The sequence below is a fragment of the Triticum aestivum genome, chromosome 4A, assembly GCF_018294505.1.
Source record: "Triticum aestivum cultivar Chinese Spring chromosome 4A, IWGSC CS RefSeq v2.1, whole genome shotgun sequence".
NCBI classification, from domain to species: Eukaryota; Viridiplantae; Streptophyta; class Magnoliopsida; order Poales; family Poaceae; genus Triticum; species Triticum aestivum.
Window position 1 is genome coordinate 528,676,980 of NC_057803.1, and position 20,201 is coordinate 528,697,180.

At 44.7% G+C, this 20,201-nt stretch overlaps 3 protein-coding genes and 1 pseudogene across 4 annotated transcripts; 2 read left to right on the forward strand and 2 right to left on the reverse strand.

The window, feature by feature from the left end:
- Nucleotides 1-490: 490 nt before the first annotated feature.
- On the forward strand, nt 491-7,872 carry LOC123086714 (protein TPLATE). Its single transcript, XM_044508484.1, has 7 exons — nt 491-1,747; nt 3,314-3,910; nt 4,688-5,049; nt 5,194-5,494; nt 5,782-5,904; nt 6,577-7,032; nt 7,141-7,872. Exons 1-7 carry the CDS (start codon nt 623-625, stop codon nt 7,636-7,638), a joined length of 3,462 nt encoding a protein of 1,153 aa, XP_044364419.1. The 5' UTR covers nt 491-622; the 3' UTR covers nt 7,639-7,872.
- A 161-nt stretch (nt 7,873-8,033) lies between these two features.
- LOC123086715 (putative pentatricopeptide repeat-containing protein At4g17915) lies at nt 8,034-13,024 on the forward strand. Of its 2 annotated transcripts, XM_044508486.1 has the most exons (3): nt 8,034-10,248; nt 10,366-10,452; nt 12,842-13,024. In XM_044508486.1, exon 1 carries the CDS (start codon nt 8,301-8,303, stop codon nt 9,747-9,749), a length of 1,449 nt encoding a protein of 482 aa, XP_044364421.1. In that variant the 5' UTR covers nt 8,034-8,300; the 3' UTR covers nt 9,750-10,248; nt 10,366-10,452; nt 12,842-13,024. The 2 variants fall into 2 exon arrangements, with proteins under 2 accessions (XP_044364421.1, XP_044364420.1); XM_044508485.1 differs by lacking the exon at nt 12,842-13,024 and having other exon boundaries at nt 10,366-10,541.
- Nucleotides 11,118-13,344, reverse strand: LOC123086716 (putative B3 domain-containing protein Os04g0347400). Its single transcript, XM_044508487.1, has 3 exons — nt 12,894-13,344; nt 11,384-11,718; nt 11,118-11,342 (listed from the first exon to the last, which is right to left on the reverse strand). Exons 1-3 carry the CDS (start codon nt 13,342-13,344, stop codon nt 11,118-11,120), a joined length of 1,011 nt encoding a protein of 336 aa, XP_044364422.1.
- Nucleotides 13,345-15,007: 1,663 nt separating this feature from the next.
- LOC123082208 (serpin-Z6B-like) lies at nt 15,008-16,515 on the reverse strand (annotated as a pseudogene).
- Nucleotides 16,516-20,201: the final 3,686 nt, after the last annotated feature.

Consider the following 20,201-nt stretch of genomic DNA (forward strand, 5'->3'; position numbering starts at 1 on the left):
CTGGCGGCGGGAAAGTGTCGTACACGTCCATTTTTCCCTTCTTTGCGTCTACACTCTATGCCTCCCCCTACGTCTCCAAGTCCAATAGAAATGAACGTGTGATACATGTTCAATCTTTCTTTCTTTTAAATCCCAACCATTAGTTTTTATAATTTACATAAAAATTAACGGATATAAAGGTGTGACGAAGGAGAATCAAGAAATCTTCCTTACTTAAAATGGGCAGATACATCACAAGCTAACGCATTCGGACATTGTCCCAGTAAATTATGAAATAAACTATTTCTGAAAGAACAATAATCAGTGGCTGTGTTATTTCACCTCTGGAGCGGCCTGCACCGTCAGATACACTCACTTTAGCAAAAACTTCAACATAGACGGTCTAGATCGAACCCCGACCATTACAGTCGCTCTGGGCCCTACTGATCAGTCCTCGCCGAGTCACCGAAGTCGCTGGACGAAAAGATCCGACCCGTTACCACCGGCCGCAGCACCGCACTCAAACAAAACACCGACCCTTCTCGTGCTCTGGCACTCCCCCCTTCCCTCCCAGATCTGCACGACCACCGCTACTCTTCCCCAGCTCCGGCGATCGCCGGAGCCCAATTGCGGCAGCGGCGCGATGGACCTCCTCATCGCGCAGATCACCACCGATCTCCGCTCCTCGGACGCTCTCCGGCAGTCGTCAGCGCTCCTGCAGGCCCTGCAGCAGTGCGCCGCCGGCCGCGACGTCTCCGCGCTAGCCCGCACCGCCGCCACCGAGATCCTAGCGGCGCCCTCCTCGGCCGTCTGCAAGCGCGTTGCGCTCGACCTTCTCCGTGCGCTGCCCCTGCCCCCCGATCTCCTCGACCCGCTCCTGCTCTCCTCCCTACGCTCCGACCTCTCCTTCCCGGATCCCGACGTCGCCGCCTCCTCCATCGCCTCATTCCCGTCGCTCCCCTCGCACCTACTCCCAACCCTCCTCTCCTCCGCGCACGCCGACATCGCTGCCGCTCTCTCCTCGCCCGCCGAGTCACTCCGCCTTGCCGCCGTTACCTCCCTCTCCTCCCTCCTCCCGCGCGATGACCTCGCGCTCATGTGCTCCACCAACCCCTCGCTCATGGGGCACGCCACCACCTGGTGGGGCCGTCTGACCGAGCTGGCCTTAGACTCCGCAGACGCAGTGGCAGCCGCAGCGTTCGAGGCACTTGCTCGGTTGTTCCAGGAGCTGGACGCGCGGCGTATGAGCCGGCTTGCTGGGGACAAGCTCGTTGATGGAGAGGGCGCGCTCGCTGTGCGTGCCCAGTGGGCAGCTGACGCCATCAACTTCATCTGGTCCCGGCGAAATATGCTCATTGCTCGATCCATGGTTATGCCCGTTGAGAGCTTCCGGGTCACTGTGTACCCTCTTGTGCATGCAGCAAAAATGGTTGCATCTGGCGCGGTGAACACGCTGCGGCAGATTGCCAAACCGGGAGACACTACAATAGCCGATACCGTGGAGGCGAGTGCGGAGAAGTTGGTGGGGGTGTCTGACATTGTCTCGCACTTGCTTCCTTTCCTTAGCTCGCTGGAACCGCCACTGGTGTTTGAGGTGGGGATCAATATGCTCTCGCTCGCAGATGCGCCCGGAGGCAAGCCGGAGTGGGCTTCAGCTGCCATTATTGCAATCCTAACACTATGGGACCGACAAGAGTTCTCATCGATGAGGGAGACGATCGTCAGGGCTGTTGTGGCGAATCTCCATTTGCTGGATCTTGGAATGCAGGTACTAAATCAATCGACTTATAAGAGCAATTCACCTTAGTCTTATCAACTCAATGATTGTTGTTTGCTAATTTCCTGTGGTAAATCTACTGGTTGTGTCTTGTGCCCAATGTCAACGAGGCTACTGGATCAAGGATTCTGGAAGTGGGCATTAGCAGTGGTAGCCAAGTTTGTATGAAGTAATTTAGGAGGCTTCTATTTTCGTGTCAATACATGGATTTATCTGTCATCAATTAGACATGACATAAATTGCAGTTGAAACATGGGTAGCCTTTCAGCCAAATAAGCTATTGTTTTAACCAGAGTCTGTCAAGTAATTCCAGTAACACGCAATTCTACTAGTTAGTGCTGTTTTTAGTGCAAGCCTGAAACCATACTGATCCCAAGTTTTAAAACTACAGTATTATAAATCTTGAGTGTCAGTACCATGAAGAGTTATTAGTTATTAGATTCATAAATTCTGATCTCAAAGCTGACATTCTTGTATGAACCAAACAAATTTAGTCTTATCCCATATGATCTCCTATTTCAGTCTTATGCCAAAAATCCAAAAATCTATTTTCTTGTTGTTAGACCGGTGAATCAAACGGCGCTTTAGTTGGTTGTATTTCCGTGTGCTGATTGTTGTCTGTTTATTTGGACAAAAAGTGATTTTCTGAAATGCTAGTATATGTATTTATTAATTATAATTTTCATCATTTGATGCCATCTCTTAAATGAAGGGGAGCCTTGGCGCAGTGGTAAAGCTGCTGCCTTGTGACCATGAGGTCATGGGTTCAAGTCCTGGAAACAGCCTCTTACAGAAATGTAGGGAAAGGCTGCGTACTATAGACCCAAAGTGGTCGGACCCTTCCCTGGACCCTGCGCAAGCGGGAGCTACATGCACCAGGTTGCCCTTTTTTTTTGATGCCATCTCTTAAATACGGCAAGTAAAAATCTTGCTAGTGTATCACAACTAGTTTGTTGGTGTGTTCCGTAGCATGAGCATTACCTTATGATTTACATCGTTATAGGTACTATATATCACAAATCAAAGTTTATTTATTAACCTTATCGGCTAAGCATTGATTTACATTGTCATGATAGATCAGTTACTAAGCAACTTAAGCCCATAGGTGATACAATATTGTTTGCTCGCTATCCATTCAAATTAAGCAGAGAAGTATTGGGCCTTTGAAAACATTCACATTACTTAGCATATAATCATCAATATTTATAACTCGTGGAGCCAATGTAAAATGGTTATGCATCATTACTTTGATACCTGGTTTAGTAGTATACTATTGGCATCTTGTTTACCAATTAATGCTACTATGTTCGGAATGTAATTCTGGCAACTAGTTGCCCATGCACCCCATATTCTCCGTTTTTCCGGGTTTCTAAAATGTAAAATAATTCATTTGATTGGAGTCATGCCATATCATGTGCTAGCAGATCTGTACCACTTTCTTCCTTCCGTGCATAACTTGTAAAGAAGATAGCGAGAGGGACAATTTCAGTTTAGTGAACAAGTGTTGTGAAAATTTGTGTTCAAGATGGATTTACAAAAGCATGTTCTGTGATGCAGGTGTCTCTGTTCAAAAGGCTGCTTCAGATGCTGAAAAATTTGAGAGCCGAATCAGATAGAATGCATGCATTGGCATGCATTTGCCGAACTGCCCTTTGTGTTGATCTTTTTGCAAAGGAGAGCGTTCGAAGAGGTCAGAAGCCCGTTCCAGGAACAGATGTGATATCTCTTTTTGAGGATGCAAGGGTGAAGGATGATCTAAACAGCATAACAAGCAAAAGCTTGTTCAGAGAAGAGCTAGTTGCCTCACTGGTTGAAAGTTGTTTCCAGCTATCTCTTCCACTACCTGAGCAGAAGAATTCTGGGACAGAGAGTAGAGTTATAGGGGCATTAGCCTATGGAACTGGTTACGGTGCGTTGAATTGGACAGAACCTGCTTTGGATGTGGTGGAAGTTTGCAGGCCTTGTGTTCTCTGGGACTGTGACGGGCGCACCTATGCAATCGATTGCTACCTGAAGTTGCTTGTACGGCTTTGTCATATATATGATACCAGAGGCGGCGTAAAGACAATTAAGACTGGTGCATCTCAAGATCAGATTTTAAATGAGACTAGACTTCGAAATTTGCAGCTACAGCTTATTAGGGATCTTCGCGAGGTTATGATTCATCTCATTATCTGATGTTCAAATACATTTTTTTATGCATTTAAATACCAGTTGGACTGAAGGTGCAATTTTTATTCATTACTACTCCCTCCTTTCCGGTTTATAGGGCTTATCTCAAAATTTTAGTTTTTCCATTTTATAAGGCTCAATTTGGTTGTTCCCCATCACATGTTCAAATTCCAAGATGCATTAAATCATTGCATGCAAGTATTAAGAGAAGATTGACCAGTGCATGTACTTTATGCATGCATGTATTGCAATTAATACATTGGTAAACATAATTTTTGAGAAAAATAAGAGCATTAATTGGGTGTTTTTGCAAACTACAAAAAGTATTCCACCACTCACCATCTACATTGGTTGGTGAGATTTTTGAATTGAGCCCTATAAACTGGAAATGAGGGAGTAATGCACTGTCATAAAAAAAATGTTTTGCCTGATCCCACCTAGTTCTATGCCAATTCTTTTTCATTACTAATTCAGTATAATCGTAGTACTCTTACTTATTACTAACTTAATGGCACCTACTTTGTCAAGGATTTACCTGCGTTTGGATCTCACTATGCCTGCCTTTGTTTGGTTTCCTTGTACACTTTTGTTCATCTTCCACTGCAAATAGGTGTAGCTTAAACTGTGCCATTCTGTAAAGATTGTTTTCTAGTTAGAGATGATTGATAAAAGACCAATGGTGTCATTAATCCCTCAGTTCTTCAGTACCTTTTCTTAAATCCAGATTGGCCTATATTTAAACGTGAATAAATGTTTCAGGTTCATACCTCAAGAATATCATCACGGCTGATATGGGCAATTTCTGAACACTTTGATCTTGAAGGTCTTGATCCTCTTTTAGCTGATGACCCAGAGGATCCTCTGAATATCATCATATCTAACATGCATAAGACTTTATTCAACACCGATTCCTCTGCCACTACATCAAATAGGATACAAGATGTGCAGGCTGTCCTCATATGCGCTCAGCGTTTGGGAACCAGAAATGCAAGAGCCGGCCAGCTCCTCAGTAAAGAATTGGAGGAGTTCAGGTCAAGTACTTCAGCTGATTCTGTCACCAAGCATCAGTCACGTTATGTCTTGCAGATAATAAAGTATGTGACGAATCATCCAGATAACAGGTGAGGGTTGCACTTCAAACTAATTATTTTACATCAGGCTGCACTATTTGCAGAAGTTCTGTATCTAAAAAAAGAAATTCTCTACGAACATGCATTTGAAAAAAAAAATAACTGCCATGTTTAACTTTCCAATATTTCATCCAGGTGGGTTGGTGTAGGTGATGCTACAGGAGATTACCCTTTTAGCCACCACAAGCTTACAGTTCAGTTTTCAGAGGCTGCTGCTGCACAAGATAGGAAATTGGAGGGATTAGTTCACAAGGCCATCCAGGAGCTTTGGAGGCCCAATCCCAGCCAGTTAACGCTCCTACAGACGAAGGGTATCGGTGCTTTGCACAAAGATCTTCCAAAAGCACGCACTCTGACTGGCAGCAGTGATCCATGTTACATCGAAGCATATCATTTGGCGGATCCAACTGATGGCAGAATCACCCTACATTTAAAGGTATAACCTGATCGATGAGATGATGATCTTTTCCGTGTACATTTAACATAATTTCTATTGATCTGTACTGCTGTTTCATGGTTACTGTTGATCACTGGTTAGGTTAGGAACTTTATATCTTTATTTATTGCTCCTGCATAGTTTATGTGCACTTTGCCACCCGGTAAAATGGTGAGAAATTAAAACAAATATTTGTGGCTGCTGACATATGGTTTTGCTGTAAGCCATAGTATTGTTTGACTTTGAGCTGTATGATTGCCCTTTTTAACTAATGTACACTTTTGCAGATTTTGAATTTGACTGAGCTGGAACTCAACAGGGTGGATATCCGAGTTGGGCTCTCTGGAGCACTGTATTATATGGATGGATTTTCCCGCACTGTTCGCCACCTGCGTAATCTTGTTTCCCAGGTGCCTCCACGACTCTTGAAATGCCTTGTTTACATATGCTTTTACTGTGCAGTTTAATTTCAATTATGTATCAGTAATTAAATATTTAAGAATTTGTCATTAGTCAGAATGGGCAGACAAATGTAGGGCCGCAGTTTGTTTGCAAATATATTATTTGAATATAGTTTACAGTGAAAGATTTTCTTCCTTGGCTAGTGAACTTCTCAATCTATTTCCTGGCAAAATTTAAAGACCACCACCTCCCAATGTAGTATACTTGTATAGCCAGTTGAGCTCACATTATATTGCACACCAGATAATGATCATGATGTTAAATATAAGTGATTTTCAAAGAGCCAGGCCATCCAGCATTGCGGCGGCTTTCAAGTAACTTAACTACCAGTGACAGTATCTTGTTTCCAGATGAGTTGCGCTAAAAATGTGGGCTATTGATAAAAATAGAATAGTGATAATAAATACTCCCCCCGTCCGAAAATACTTGTCATCAAAATGGATAGAAAGGGATGTATCTAGAACTAAAAGACGTCTAGATACATCCTCTTTTATTCATTTTGGTGACAAGTATTTCCGGGCGGAGGGAGTATTATATCATTGGGTAAGTACTGCCATCTCAGATTGGCTAATCCATATTTGCATCTAATTTATTTGGAAAATGCTTTGTCAATTCTGCAGGATCCAGTCCAAAGTAGTGTCACTGTGGGAGTTTCACATTTTGAGAGATGCTCTCTCTGGGTTCAAGTCCTGTATTACCCATTCTACGGAAGTGGAGGATCGGCAGACTATGAAGGAGATTATGCAGAAGAGGACTCACAAATGACGAGGCAGAAGCGCGCGCTCCGGCCAGAGCTTGGGGAGCCGGTTGTTTTACGGTGTCAGCCCTACAAGATCCCTCTCGCCGAACTTCTCTTGCCATATGAATGCTCTCCAGTTGAGTATTTCCGTCTATGGCCAGGCTTGCCAGCCATGGTTGAGTGCACTGGCACATACACATATGAAGGTAGCGGTTTCAAGGCCACTGCTGCTCAGCAGTATGATAGCTCTCCTTTCCTCAGTGGGTTGAAGTCAATTTATTCCAAGCCCTTCCATCAAGTCTGCTCTCATTTCATCCGAACAGTTGCTGGGTTCCAGGTAAGCATTTGACTGATAATCACTTAGACGGTGTCATGTCATGGTCTTGATTCTATCCTGTGCAGCGTTACCATTTTTGTAAGGTTATAACACATGTATCTTCCACAGTTGTGTTACGCCGCAAAGACATGGTTTGGTGGGTTTGTGGGCATGATGATCTTCGGTGCAAGTGAGGTGAGCCGAAATGTAGATCTGGGTGACGAGACAACCACGATGATATGCAAGTTTGTCGTGCGTGCATCTGATGAATCGATCACAAGAGAGATCGAGTCGGACCTCCAGGGCTGGCTGGACGACATCACGGACGGCGCTGTTGAATACATGCCCGAAGAGGAGGTGAAGAGCACAGCTGCGGAGCGACTGAAGATATCCATGGAGAGGATAGCGCTACTCAAGGCAGCCAAACCTAAGATGCCGCCCGCGAAAACCGAGCAAGAGGAAGAGGAGAGGAAGCAGAGCGAGGAGTTGGACGGATTTGGGAACCCCAAGGGCCCCTCCACGCTCTCCAAGCTCACAGCGGAGGAAGCCGAGCACCGTGCCCTCCAAGCAGCCGTGCTCCAGGAGTGGCACCAGCTGTGCAAGGAGAAAGCCATGAAGGCACAGTGAGGCCTGGTCTGCGCTCCGCCTGTATAATTTTGTACCTGCCTTTTCCTCGAGCCACATTTTGATTTATTTTTTTCAGCCGTCCGACATTTTGATTTTTGAGTATGTATGATCCTGCCGATTTCCTGATTTTTTCATTGTATTCACAGGTATTGTTGTACCACAAACGATGTTTCGTTCTTTTTGTAACATAGCTCAAAGCATTAGTGTGAATGAGAATGATTTTTTCCTCTCCAATTTGTTGTGAATCTTTCGTACGATAGTTTTTGAAGGAAATCCCATCGATTTTAGGTGCTGAATTAATTCCTTTTCCTGTTATACTCACTGACTGTTGGGTCAGGCGAAATGAACCCTACTTGTCTGACCGTGCCGCCTATGACATGCGTGGCCCACCTGGCCTCTCTCTCTAGTCTGTCCCTCGCTGCGCGGTCTGCGAAGTGCGAACTCCCAACTCCCTCCCGAGCCCCGACCACCCGGCGGCGCCGTCGCCGCCACCAACCTCTCGCCGCCTCCTGCGGCCGGGCGCTTGCCCCATAACAAGGCGCCGGCCTTGCTCGTCGCGAACTCGGCAAGTTGGTCTGGACAGCGAGCGAGCTGTATGGGAGTCGAAGCGAGCCCGGAACCGGAAGATAGTCTCGCGGCGAGGAGGAGGCGGAGGGGGAGCAATGACCTGGGCGCGGACGCGGCTGTCCACGCGGCTCATGAACGTCTGCCTCGCGGCGCTCTGCCGCGGCGGCGGCCTCGCCCGGGCGGAGTCCGTCCTCGTCGACGCCATCCGCCTCGGCATGCCCCCCGACGTCGTCACCTACAACACCCTCCTCGCCGCGCACTGCCGCGCCTCGGGCCTCGACGCGGGGTTTTCCGTCCTGCGCCGGATGCGGGAGGCCGGGGTGAGCCCCGACGCCGTCACCTACAACTCCCTCATCGCCGGCGCCGCGCGGAGGGGGCTCACGATGCGCGCCCTCGACCTGTTCGACGAAATGCTCCAGGCGGGGGTCGCCCCCGACGCCTGGAGCTACAACGCGCTCATGCACTGCTTGTTCCGGTCTGGCCACCCGGAGGATGCCTACCGGGTGTTTGCCGATATGGCCGAGAAAGGCGTCGCGCCGTGCGCCACCACCTACAACACACTCCTGGACGGGCTCTTCAGGTTCGGTCACGCGATCAACGCGTACAGGATGTTCAGGTATCTGCAGAGGACGGGGCTCCCGGTGGGCATTGTGACTTACAACACGATGATCAATGGGCTGTGCAAGTCAGGCAAGGTGGGGTACGCCCGCATGGTCCTCAGGGAGCTTGGGAGGACCAAGCATGCCCCGAACGTCGTCACTTACACGACGGTCATGAAGTGCTGCTTTAAGTACGGCAGGTTTGATCAGGGGCTGGAGACCTTCTTGTCATTGCTGGACGGAGGGTACATTCCAGATCTCTTCCCATACTGCACGGTGATTAGTGCGTTAGTCAAGAAGGGACGGATGGAAGAAGCCAATACCTACAGTGAGCTAATGATACGGAGTGGGTTCAGGCTTGACAGTGCATGCTATAATACGCTGATTTACCTGCGATGCCAGGAAGGGAAGCTGGATGACGCGTTTGAGCTGCTGAGTATGATGGAAGAGGGTGGTCTGGAGAGTGATGAGTACACATTCTCAATTTTGGTCAATGGTTTGTGCAAGATGGGACATTTCGAGGCTGCACATAAGCAGTTATGTTACATGGAGATAAGGGACATGGATTCAAATATTGTTGCTTACAATTGCTTGGTGGACGCACTCTGCAAATCTGATGAGGTGGATGCAGCCATCAAATTACTTCACAACATGAAGCTGAAGGATGATTTTACTTACACATCACTAGTCCATGGTCTATGTAAGGTGGGTAGGTATCATATGGCATCCAAATTCTTGCGGATCTGCTTGCGTGAAGGGAACAGTGTTCTTGCATCTGCAAAGCGTGCTGTCATTGCTGGCCTTCGTAGTGCAGGGTTTCAGAATGACGTGAGGAAAGTTCGGGCAGCGTTACGTATGGCTAGGCTGTTAAACCATAATCCAAGTCCAAGGAAAACAGTCTTCAACTTCACTGGGTGGTCCTGCAGAATCGAGAAGATCAATTGAGCAGACAAATTGAAATTACGTATGGCTAGGCTGTTAAAACTATAATCCAAGTCCAAGGAAAACAGTCTTCAACTTCACTGGGTGGTCCTGCAGAATCGAGAAGATCAATTGAGCAGACAAATTGAAATTTGGAGATGATCCTGCATCGAGATGAATGTCAAACATCCAGTTCTTGTGGCATAAACTGGAGGAAGGAAAGTAGGATCATGGTATTGTTGACGGGTGTTACTAATCTTATACATCAGCTCTTGGAGATACCATATTGTCTGCCAATGTTGCAGTATGTAATCAGCCACCCTTAGAGCCAAGCATCATTTGAAATTATACAGCAGGAGAAGATGCAACATGTGATCACTAGCTGGCAAGTGGTCATGATGCCAGCGCAGTATACACAGGAAGTGATCTTTGCCTGGTCCACGCATCACCTTGGATGTGAATATTATTTGGATGGCGCTGATTAAATCCAAGTGATTATTAGCATTCCAAAGTTTCAATAGAGGTAATTATGGATAATATATTTGCAATCATAGTTTTCGTTTAACGCAGTGAATACCCTATCGTCGTCATGGAGTTCAAATTTTGTGTGAAGCATATTGCTAATTGCCCCCTCTTTTAGGTGATCGGTGTGATGATTTGATCAGGATCCTTTTGCTCCAGACATGATGCGCACACTGCAGTATAAGATCACAAAATGCAAATATTGGTACTTAGTACACAACAGTCCATTTGTTCATCATTTTTGCTTTGTTTAATTCTTGTGAAGCGGCAGAAAAATAATATTTTTTGGGGAAACATCATGTAACAGCATTAACCTGTTTGAGGAAAATATGTATGCCAATGAAAGAAACATTAACAACATAATCGTGTTTCTGCTATGCTGCCTACTCTGTAGATTTGTGTTGAACAGGCATACTGCTGCCTTTTCTTAAGATTTTGATAGTCTAACCTAAACCATCACCAAATTATTTTTGCACAGTATATCGTTTGCTTCTTTTCCATTGACTGCATATGGTCTTCAGATGGTGAAATCATGTGCCTGGAAGTATAAACTAGTCCTGTATGGCACATAGCAATGTCACATTCTTGTTCTTTTTGTTTATTTGCATGCTAATGGCACTTCTACATATCTGAGATCATTGATATGAATTCACTGTGTTCCATTTCATTCACCTGCCTTATATGGTTTCATTTGTTGCTCTGTTTGTCAGCGAGTTTCCACTAGTGTATGTGGTTACATCTAAAATGCGTGCTGTTTGGAACCCGAGACACTTTATTATTATTATTACCAAACCTAAAGGGACAAATCCAAGACAGTATGGAAAAAAGACACATCCCACACAGAGCACCAGTAGCCAAAACACTTCATTATTACTCGGCCCTCCTTATGCTGACGTTGAAGGTGTGCTCGTCGACGAGGTGGAAGACACAGAGGTCCCCGACCTTGATCCTGTGGTGGCCGGAGAAGTGGCCCCACCCGGCCTTCATGCGCGCCTGGTCGCTCGTCAGCGTCAGCTTCACGGGCCACGACCTCCCGCCCGAGTCCTTGAGTATCATCAGCCGGTTCGTCGCGATGCCGTTCATGACACAGAACTTCTTCCCGATGTTCTACACGAGGCCCAAGCCAAAACAAACACTATAAGTTCACAGTGCATATCTATCTGAACTAGAGAGTATAGATTTGATTTTGAACCAGCTAAAGAACTTGCCATGTAGCTGTAGCGAATGTTGCAAGGAGTCGCCGTCTTGGCGTAGAAAGGGAGGGTGCCGGTGTAGTCAGACTCCTTGGCCTCCGTTGCGATGCCGGAGTGGGTGTCCGCTTGGGCGTACTTCTCTGTGGTGGCATCTTGCTCGCCATCATTTTCTTCCATCAGAATCCTGCGAGGTTTGTACTGCTTCTTTGCCTGTATGGCACCATCACCGGTAAGGCTCCTGTCACTGACCTTCCTGGTTTTCTGAGCATGTGTACCACCTGCGAAACATACAAGATAAGCTCCATTATTAATCTTCCTGATTTTTACGCTCGCTATATCTACCTACCCGGTATATATGTGCAGATTTGTTTACACAGAATATTGGAAATGGTGAGCGGTGTTTTATCTGTACGTATGCAGGAGTTGTATTTTCGGGACACGTTGAGGTTTTTTTTTTTTGGGTATGTAGTTGAATGGGGAACATCACCTATTCACAATGATTGTGATTTATTTGACATTCGCCATATTCTCACACAAATATTCACTATGAGTTATAGTGTAGCTGTTTTTTTTTCTGTGACATAAGTTTGGGTGTAGTTGATGAGTGAAAGTATACTTCTATCCATCAAAAGGAAAAAAAACATTCTATATATTTTTAATATTTTTGGTCTCCACAAGTAAGCGTAAAGGGTCTGTATCAAAAATAAATAAATCTTAGTAATATTTTTGAGAGGGTAAAAAAAGATATGTTTATAAGAATTGAGAATGTCAAACATCAACACTTCCAAGCTATTGTAACTCAGTTAGTGAAATTAACATCCCAAGTAGACATTTATAAGAACTGAGAATATGGAACATTATTAGGGCCTCCTTTAATTCGAAGGAATTGCATAGGAATTTTGGAGGATTGTGATCCTTTGGAATATTTCCTACGTATGTTGTTTCATTTGCAATTGCAATCCATAGGATATTTTTTAGGATTTGTTTGTAGTCTCTCCGATCCATATTAGTTGTCGCTCAAACGGATGTATCTAGACATGCGACAACCAATATGGATCGGAGGGAGTACTAGGTTCTGTAGGAAATCATGTGAACAATCCAGTAGTTTTCAATATGGATCCTACGCTTTTTTGTGCACAACCAAATGACCATATAATCCAGTAGTTTTCAATATGCCACGACACTCGTTTTACAAATAATGTGAATCAAAGAAGTCCTAAAAGGCTAAAATGCAGATTCTACATGATCTTGGTTTCCTTTAATTTTTTCATGAGGTGTACTTCTGTTGAGAACAAAGAAGTTTGTTGTTTTCCATCGTGTGATCATACTTCATATATAGTCACACTGTTAATTTCTTAAAGATAATATAGACTTGACAATTGTGACGTGATATCTTTGCAGGAAAAACACATTCACACATAAACTCATTCTGAGAAGAAGAAGCGAGACGTACCATGGCCCTTGGAGGTAGGCTGCGATCCACAGCCAGTGCTGGACCGCTTCCTCGGTGCTGCCTGCTCTAACAATGCGCCGGCGACGACAAGGTCGTCGTAGTTCTTGATGCACCCGGACGTCTCGAACACCTTCACGGTGAACACCATGTTCCCTTCGTACTTGAACACCAGGAAGTTCTCCTCCTCCAGCCTGTTGGCCCTCACGAACTCGGCCCAGCCGCCGGCGAAGTAGACGTCGCTGTCGTCGCCGTGGCCGTCTCGGACCACGTCGACATGCCAGAACTTGCCCAACGGGCTCATCAGGGTGGCCGGCCGAAGCCCGGGCTCCGCTGCCAGGTGCCGCCGCATGAACTTGGCCGGGATCGGCATCTTCTCCATGAAGTCCGTGAAGAGCACCTTGAGGAACTGAGGCTTGCCGCAGGGAGCCTTCCGGTTGCTGTCGGAAGCCATTTTTCTGTCGTGTGGACCGCGCAGCAAGTTTTTCCAGAGCACACACCGGAGGAGGAAGAGGAAGAATAGCAAGGGAACAGTTATTATAGGCGTTACTGTAGATTTGGGGCCAATATGTTTAGCATTGAGCATGGGAATTTAATCTGGCGGTCATGGAATGGCTTCATTTCTCTTTGGTGAATTGGCATCTTTAGCTGGAGCTTTTAGAGCAGCCGGTGCAATTACAGAGCACGGGTAACATATTTTGCTAGTAAATGTGAAGGATTGAGGGGCCTCTCTGATTGGAAGATTTTTACAAGTCGCAGGATTGCATTGACACGTCCTCACATGGTTGAAACTTGAAAACGATAAAATTTGGTAGCAAAGCGATTACACAGCACAGTTAGACTCTTTGATTATTTGGAGGATTCAATTTCTTTTACATGTTCTTTTTACAGGGATATGAGTTGTTTGGTTTATATGAATCATAAGTATTCTTTTGCATCCACTCAAAACGCCCGATTCACCATTTCCCTCGTCGGCAGATCTCCCTCATATTCGGCATCTAGAGCGTTCTATTCTTTAGCATTGAAATGCTATGAGCAACATTTTTTTTCTACACATGTAACATCATCTCAACATTGGGAACTAACTTGTGGTGGTGGTTAGGAGGACAATAGTATGCCCACAGCCCAACAGAGTTCCAGACCTAGACTTGACACTGGCGCTCGTATTTTTCTGAATTTATTTCAGTCCTTCCGGCAATGTACATTTAGTGCGAGGGGATGTTTCTATCAACTACGAAGGCGTTGTGTCGACTTCCCAATCTCAAGATGATGTGTTGATTCAGTCTTTCAGAGGTGCTCATATGGGTAGTGCGTGCATTCATAGAGGTATGTGTATGTATGAGCGTCCATGTCTGTATTGTGTTAAAGAAATAACGAAAAAGTTAACTTGCGGTGGCGAGCGAACCCTTTTTGATAACAGTTGTCACTGTGAAGAAACTGTCATTCCCTCAAATTAAAAATGCCATCAAAATCGTTCACAAATGCCACCCTTCCCGGAGGCTGTCAGCTAAGGGGGGTCCAAAAATAAACACGTCGCAACATTTTTTCCTCGTATTTTAAAAACATGCAAAAATGTTTGAACATATAGAACACACCATGGAATATTTCTTATCTATGCGACAAACTCATTGGTTGCAAATAGTCGGTAAGGGAATCCTCGCACTGATGTACCATAGAACTAATCCAACGCATGCAACAGCATGAAAACAACTTTGCAGCATGAACATGACAATTACAAAAGATATCCATGACCACTGCAACATGCCATCCATTTGTACAGTAAAAACGTACACATGGTTGCAAATTGGCAACGCAACCTATGCAACCTAAAAATTCTCCTTACTATAACATGCATTTTAAAGCAACGAACTCACCGCCTTAGGCTAGCCGACGAGGAATATGGACAAGGGTTCAAAGGGTGCAATGCTTATTGTACAAATTAAAGGCGCTTTTGAAATGCTAAAATAACTGTACAAATTAAAAGACCACTGAACTGAAGAACTGAATCCTAACTGTTTTTCTGTCGAAGAATTTTTGTAGGCGCTTTTGAAATGCAAAAATAATTGCAAAATTTGGCCATCATCTCAAACGCACTGTATTTGAAATTGGGCGTACAATGCTAACTTTCTCTCGAGGGGTCAACGACATGGCCGGCGAAGACGACGGCGCCGGTCTCCTCCTCCACGATGAAGTAGGCAAACGGATGATCAGCGACGAAATCCACCCGCCGCGGCGGACTGTACCTGGCCGCGCAGCCATATCGGTCAGTAACCATGGTGACGGCCGCGGCCTCCGTGCCCTCCTCGTTCACCTCGATCACCGCCTTGTGGACGACTTCGTCCACGACCATTCCGAAGCCGGAGTCGTCGGGCCCCGTCATGTCGGACAGGTCGCCCAGCGGGCTGAACGGCAGGCTGAGGCCCAACTCCTTGAGGACGTCGACCACGCTGTCGTGGAAGGACAGCTTGAACCTGGGCACCCGGAACTCGCCGACCTCGACCTTCCGGCGAGGCAGGTGGTCGTGCAGGAAGCCCGGCCGTGAAGCGATCGCGTCGACCAGGCTGCGCAGGCCGTCGTCGGCGTCCGGGAGGAAGATGCACAAGGAGAACTGTGTGGAGCTGGAGGACGCGGTTGAATACGTGTTAATGTCGCCGTACGGGTCGGCGAGGCTGGAAGATGCGTTTGGATGTCCGCTGGAGTACGGATACGGACCGGCGCGGCCGTAGGAACCATGGCGGGAAGGTGAAGCGGCATGAGAGAATCGATCAGGACGGAGGAGCGGAGCACTCTTCGGAAAGAATGGGGCGGGCTTCCTGGGATCACGCGTCAGGAACGCGTCCACCATCTTGTACCGAAGCTTGAGCACCTTGAACCCGTCGTGCACGGCCACGAACTGGTCATCCCAGCTCTGCATGAAGGGCACGTCGACGGGGAGGGCGCCGCCGACCCGGCGGAACGGCGCGTCGGCGGTGTTCCTCTCGTCGAAGGGCTGGTCCTACTTGCCCTTGAAGTACACGGCGTTGCCGAGCACGACGCGGGTGGACTCGGTCACCGACCCAGGGCCGAGGACGGAGTCGATCAGGCTGTTCGTGGCGCGCGCCGCCCACGTGTTGATCAGCTGGCGCGAGCCGTCGGGGTCGCCGCGGAAGTCGACGGTGGAGGCCTCGGCCCTGTACCCGCCGCCGGCGACGGCCTTGAGGAACCCGGGCTTGAGCGGGCACGCCAGGTCGCTCCAGACGCCGCATGCGAACGCCACGCGCGGGCCGCCGGAGTCCGTCCGGTCTTGCAACGCGCCACCCACCGCACGCGCGACGAACTCGTCGAGCTCGCCGCGGGACCGTGCGCCGAGGACGCGAAGGATCTCGTCCAGGGTGGCGCCATGGGCGCCGGCGGCCACGAGCAACAGCGCGGTGTAGATGGAGAGCGGCGAGAAGACCAGATTGCTGTCCACGGGGTTGCCGGCGATGCCCCGCGCGAGGCTGGCGGATAGCGCCACCAGCCCCTCGGAGCCGGCAGACTGTGGCGGATCCTTCCTCATCGTCGTCTCAGCTGCTCGGAAGCCCATCGTATCGATGATCGCCGGTTTAGAGATCACGACCGCTGTGATTCGATGACCGCTAACGTATGTGATTATGTTGCTTGGGTTGCTGCTACCGCGTTGCTAAGGTTTTGGAGTATTTGTATTACAAGTTGATGAATCAATCCGTGATCGTTACATATACTTTCTCGAATTTGTAATAACTCTCCTAATGTGATTTCCTCCTCTATTTTTCCTTCCAATTTTTTCCTTTCTTATTAATTCCCTCTTCACGCAGTGCATGCACTTAATAAGCAAAAAAAAAAAAAAAAACTCTCCGCAGCTATATTTCTGATTTTGTCAATTTTGTCGTGTCCTCTCTGTGAGCAATATGTTTTTTCGTCAGCGTCAAGTGGGTGTTCTCGGCCAATTCAATATTGAGTTCTTTGTAAAAGCATCTCTAGCAGAGTCATTATATTGGCCCAATCATTATAATAATTGCATTACGGTTATTTTATGCTAAAATGACACTGATATAGTCGTTATATGCCCTGCGAGCTTCATAATTTATGGAGGAGTCCTGGGGGCAGCTTTTTGAAGCACGCTATGACAGTTGCATCTTGCATGTGATCTGTGTGACGGAAAGGAGAGTTCACGCGGACCCCACCTCACATGAGATCTTTATTTTAATTAAGAAAAAAGGAAGTCTCATTGACACATGGGTCCCACAAATATGAAAGCAACCATATGGCGACTGTGTTTGCGCATCACCTCGGCAACCTCCATAATTCATATGAAGGGCGCTAAATATGACTAAGGATGTTGTCAATATGAGTACATGACTACTCTGTAGAGTTGCTCTAAGTTCTATATCTTTAAAAACTCCAACAATAAATAACTATGTTTTTTTACACTAGATAAACAAATTGTGACCACAAACTAAACATTTATTTTAGATGTAAACAAATTCTGAAAACCGCTGGACAATTTGTTAAATTCTTAATCAACTATGGCAATACTATATCTTTTATTTTTGAAGCACAAACCGTAGAACAATATCTTTTCTAATTGACTATGGCAATACTATATCTTTTCTACCGTATTTTTCATTAATCGGGGAAAACGTAATATGAAAGAAAATTAAATCCTGAAGCCAACTTAACCAATCCCTGCTCGTGGTATCATCAGATTACCAATGTAGTGCTCCTGTCACAACACTCATACTACATGAAAGTTTATTCACCGCCTTAAGAAGTTTAAGTACTTGGACTTTCATGTGCTCCAGCAGCAATAGATCAGCTTTGAGCCTGAATTTCCAGCAACTAACACTTGGTACTTCTCGCCTGAATAATTTCTCATTCCTTTGCAACCAAATATTCCATCTTCCTTGGATAATTATATCCATTGCAATCTTATTAGGAGGAAGTAGGCTTTGAGCAAGAAGGATGCCATCAAAAATTGAAAGTCCCAGCCTCATGTTTGGGATGATACTGCTCCAACAGTCTTGTGCAAAACACCAGGCCTGAAAATGGTGTCTTAACACCTCCTATGCATTCTCATTGCAAAAGACATAGTTATAACAATCCATGGAAAAACTTTTCTTCCTTAAGAGGTTTCTTGTATTGGCTCTATCATGTAGGAGAAGCCAGAAAAAGAACTTGTGCCTGGGTCTAGTAGAAATTTGGCGGTACATCTTAATGGATGAGTATTTGTCATTTCGACTCTCTGCAATCTAGTGATCATTTCTTTGAGGACTTTTGTGCAGATCTAGCAACCCCAATACTATATCTTTTCGTACTAGGTTAGTAGTATATGTTTGGATCTATGGGAACAAATGTTAGAAGCGACGGAAACTAAGTTAATTCCGAGTTGATTGAGAACGATTTTTTTGTTAGTTTTGCTCGAAAAAGCCCTTAGTTCTAGCTTATTAGAGTTATTAGGGTTTTGGTTGGCTCGTTTTCCGGTTTCACCGTTTTATGATTTTGGTTGCTTTGTTTTATAGCTGGATGTATCTAGTATTATTTTCATGTTTTGTTTTGTGTACAAAATGATATGCGGTGGATTGTGTGTTCAATAAATAAGAAGGCACCCCGTCCACACGAGAACACGCCTGGCTAGTGGGGAAAACACGCATAGTTTTAGAAACTCGGTCAATATTCATCTCTTGAAAGATTAGACCTTGGTGATCCAACAGATAGGACATGCATCAACAATCAGAGCGCACTTGAGACAACCCATTTTAACCTATTCATTCATTCTCGTTTTATGAACCTTCTGGTACCTGTCTATTTTTTTTTCTGTTTTGGGAACCTTCTAGAAGATTCATGAAGTGATTTTTTTTCTTTTACTGGTTTTTCCTATTTCTTTTTCTTTATTTTTTGTTTTTATTTTAATTTTTTTAATTACCTGTTTCTTCCACTCTCTTGTTTGCTTTTATGTTTCTTTTTCTTTTCCAAAAATTATCATTTTTCAAAAAAAAAAATCAAATCTTCAAAATTTGTTCCGAATTTTAAAAAATTGTTCATTTTTCCACATTTTTCGAAATTTCAAAATAAATAAATCATGTTTTCTCAAAAATGTTCACTTGTTCCCAAAAATTGTTCAAATCTTCAAAAAAAAATTCGAAATAACCAAAAAATGTTCTAATTTCAATTTTTTATTCATGCTTTTAGAAAGCATTCAGAATTCAAGTTTTGTTCACCATTTTCAAAAAATGTTCAAATTTTCAATTTTTTGTTTAAAAAATGGTTTCGTGTTCAAACTTTTCACAGTTTTTTTAAATGATCGTAATTTCATAAAAATGTTCACAATTTTAGTTTCTTTTTATCGTTTTGATATATTGCTCACAAATTAGAAACAATGTTCACGTTTTTGAAAAATTGTTCAGGTGCTTCCAAATATCCTATTTTAAAATATTTCAAAAATTGATCATGTTTTAAAATTTTACTAAAAAATCCTATTTTTAAAAATTGTTCATAAATTCAGAAAATGTTCATGTTTTCAAATTTTGTTAGAATTTCAAAAATACTTCTATTTAAAAAATCATAGATTTTTAAAAAAAATTATATTTATAAAAAATGTTTGAGTTTTTAAGAAATCATTTAGATAATTGATAAGAATTCAAGCTCCAAAAAACATTTATTTTTGAAAAACATATTTCCGTTTGAAACTGATGAAAAATAAATCGGATCTGCAGCTGCCATTGGTTCTTAAAGCATCTCACTGCTTTGTAAACAGTAAGCCTCAATGTTCCCGTGGCTAGCAGGACGCAACATGATCTTGTGTTTTTGTGTATTTTTTCACTATATTTATCCGTACGTGCTGCTGGGCGGCCCAGTCGGTCGCTGCTATGCGAAAGGTCGACTATTTGAGGCACAGCGCGTCAAATAGGACCTCCATTAGGATAGCCTCAAATCCTACGTTGTCCAGTATTTTTCAGGAACAACAACATGGGCATCCGGCCTTGGGCGCGTGGACCTAATAATTTATACTTCAAGTATAAAAACAAATAATGTACAAAATATACTTTGTGACAAATTCACTAGTATTTTTGCACTACAGTATCCATACAGGCTACTGGGCCGGCCCAGTAGGTCGCTGCTATGCGAAAGGTCCACTATATTCGAAAAATGTTCAATATTTACTTTTTTTCGCAAGTTGTAAAAAAATATACGAATTCGAAATATATTCATAATTTGAAAAATGTTCACAAATTTTAAAAAATATTCATGATTTCAGAAAATGCTGACAAATTTGGAAGATATTCGTAAAAATGAAAAATAAAGAATAAAAAG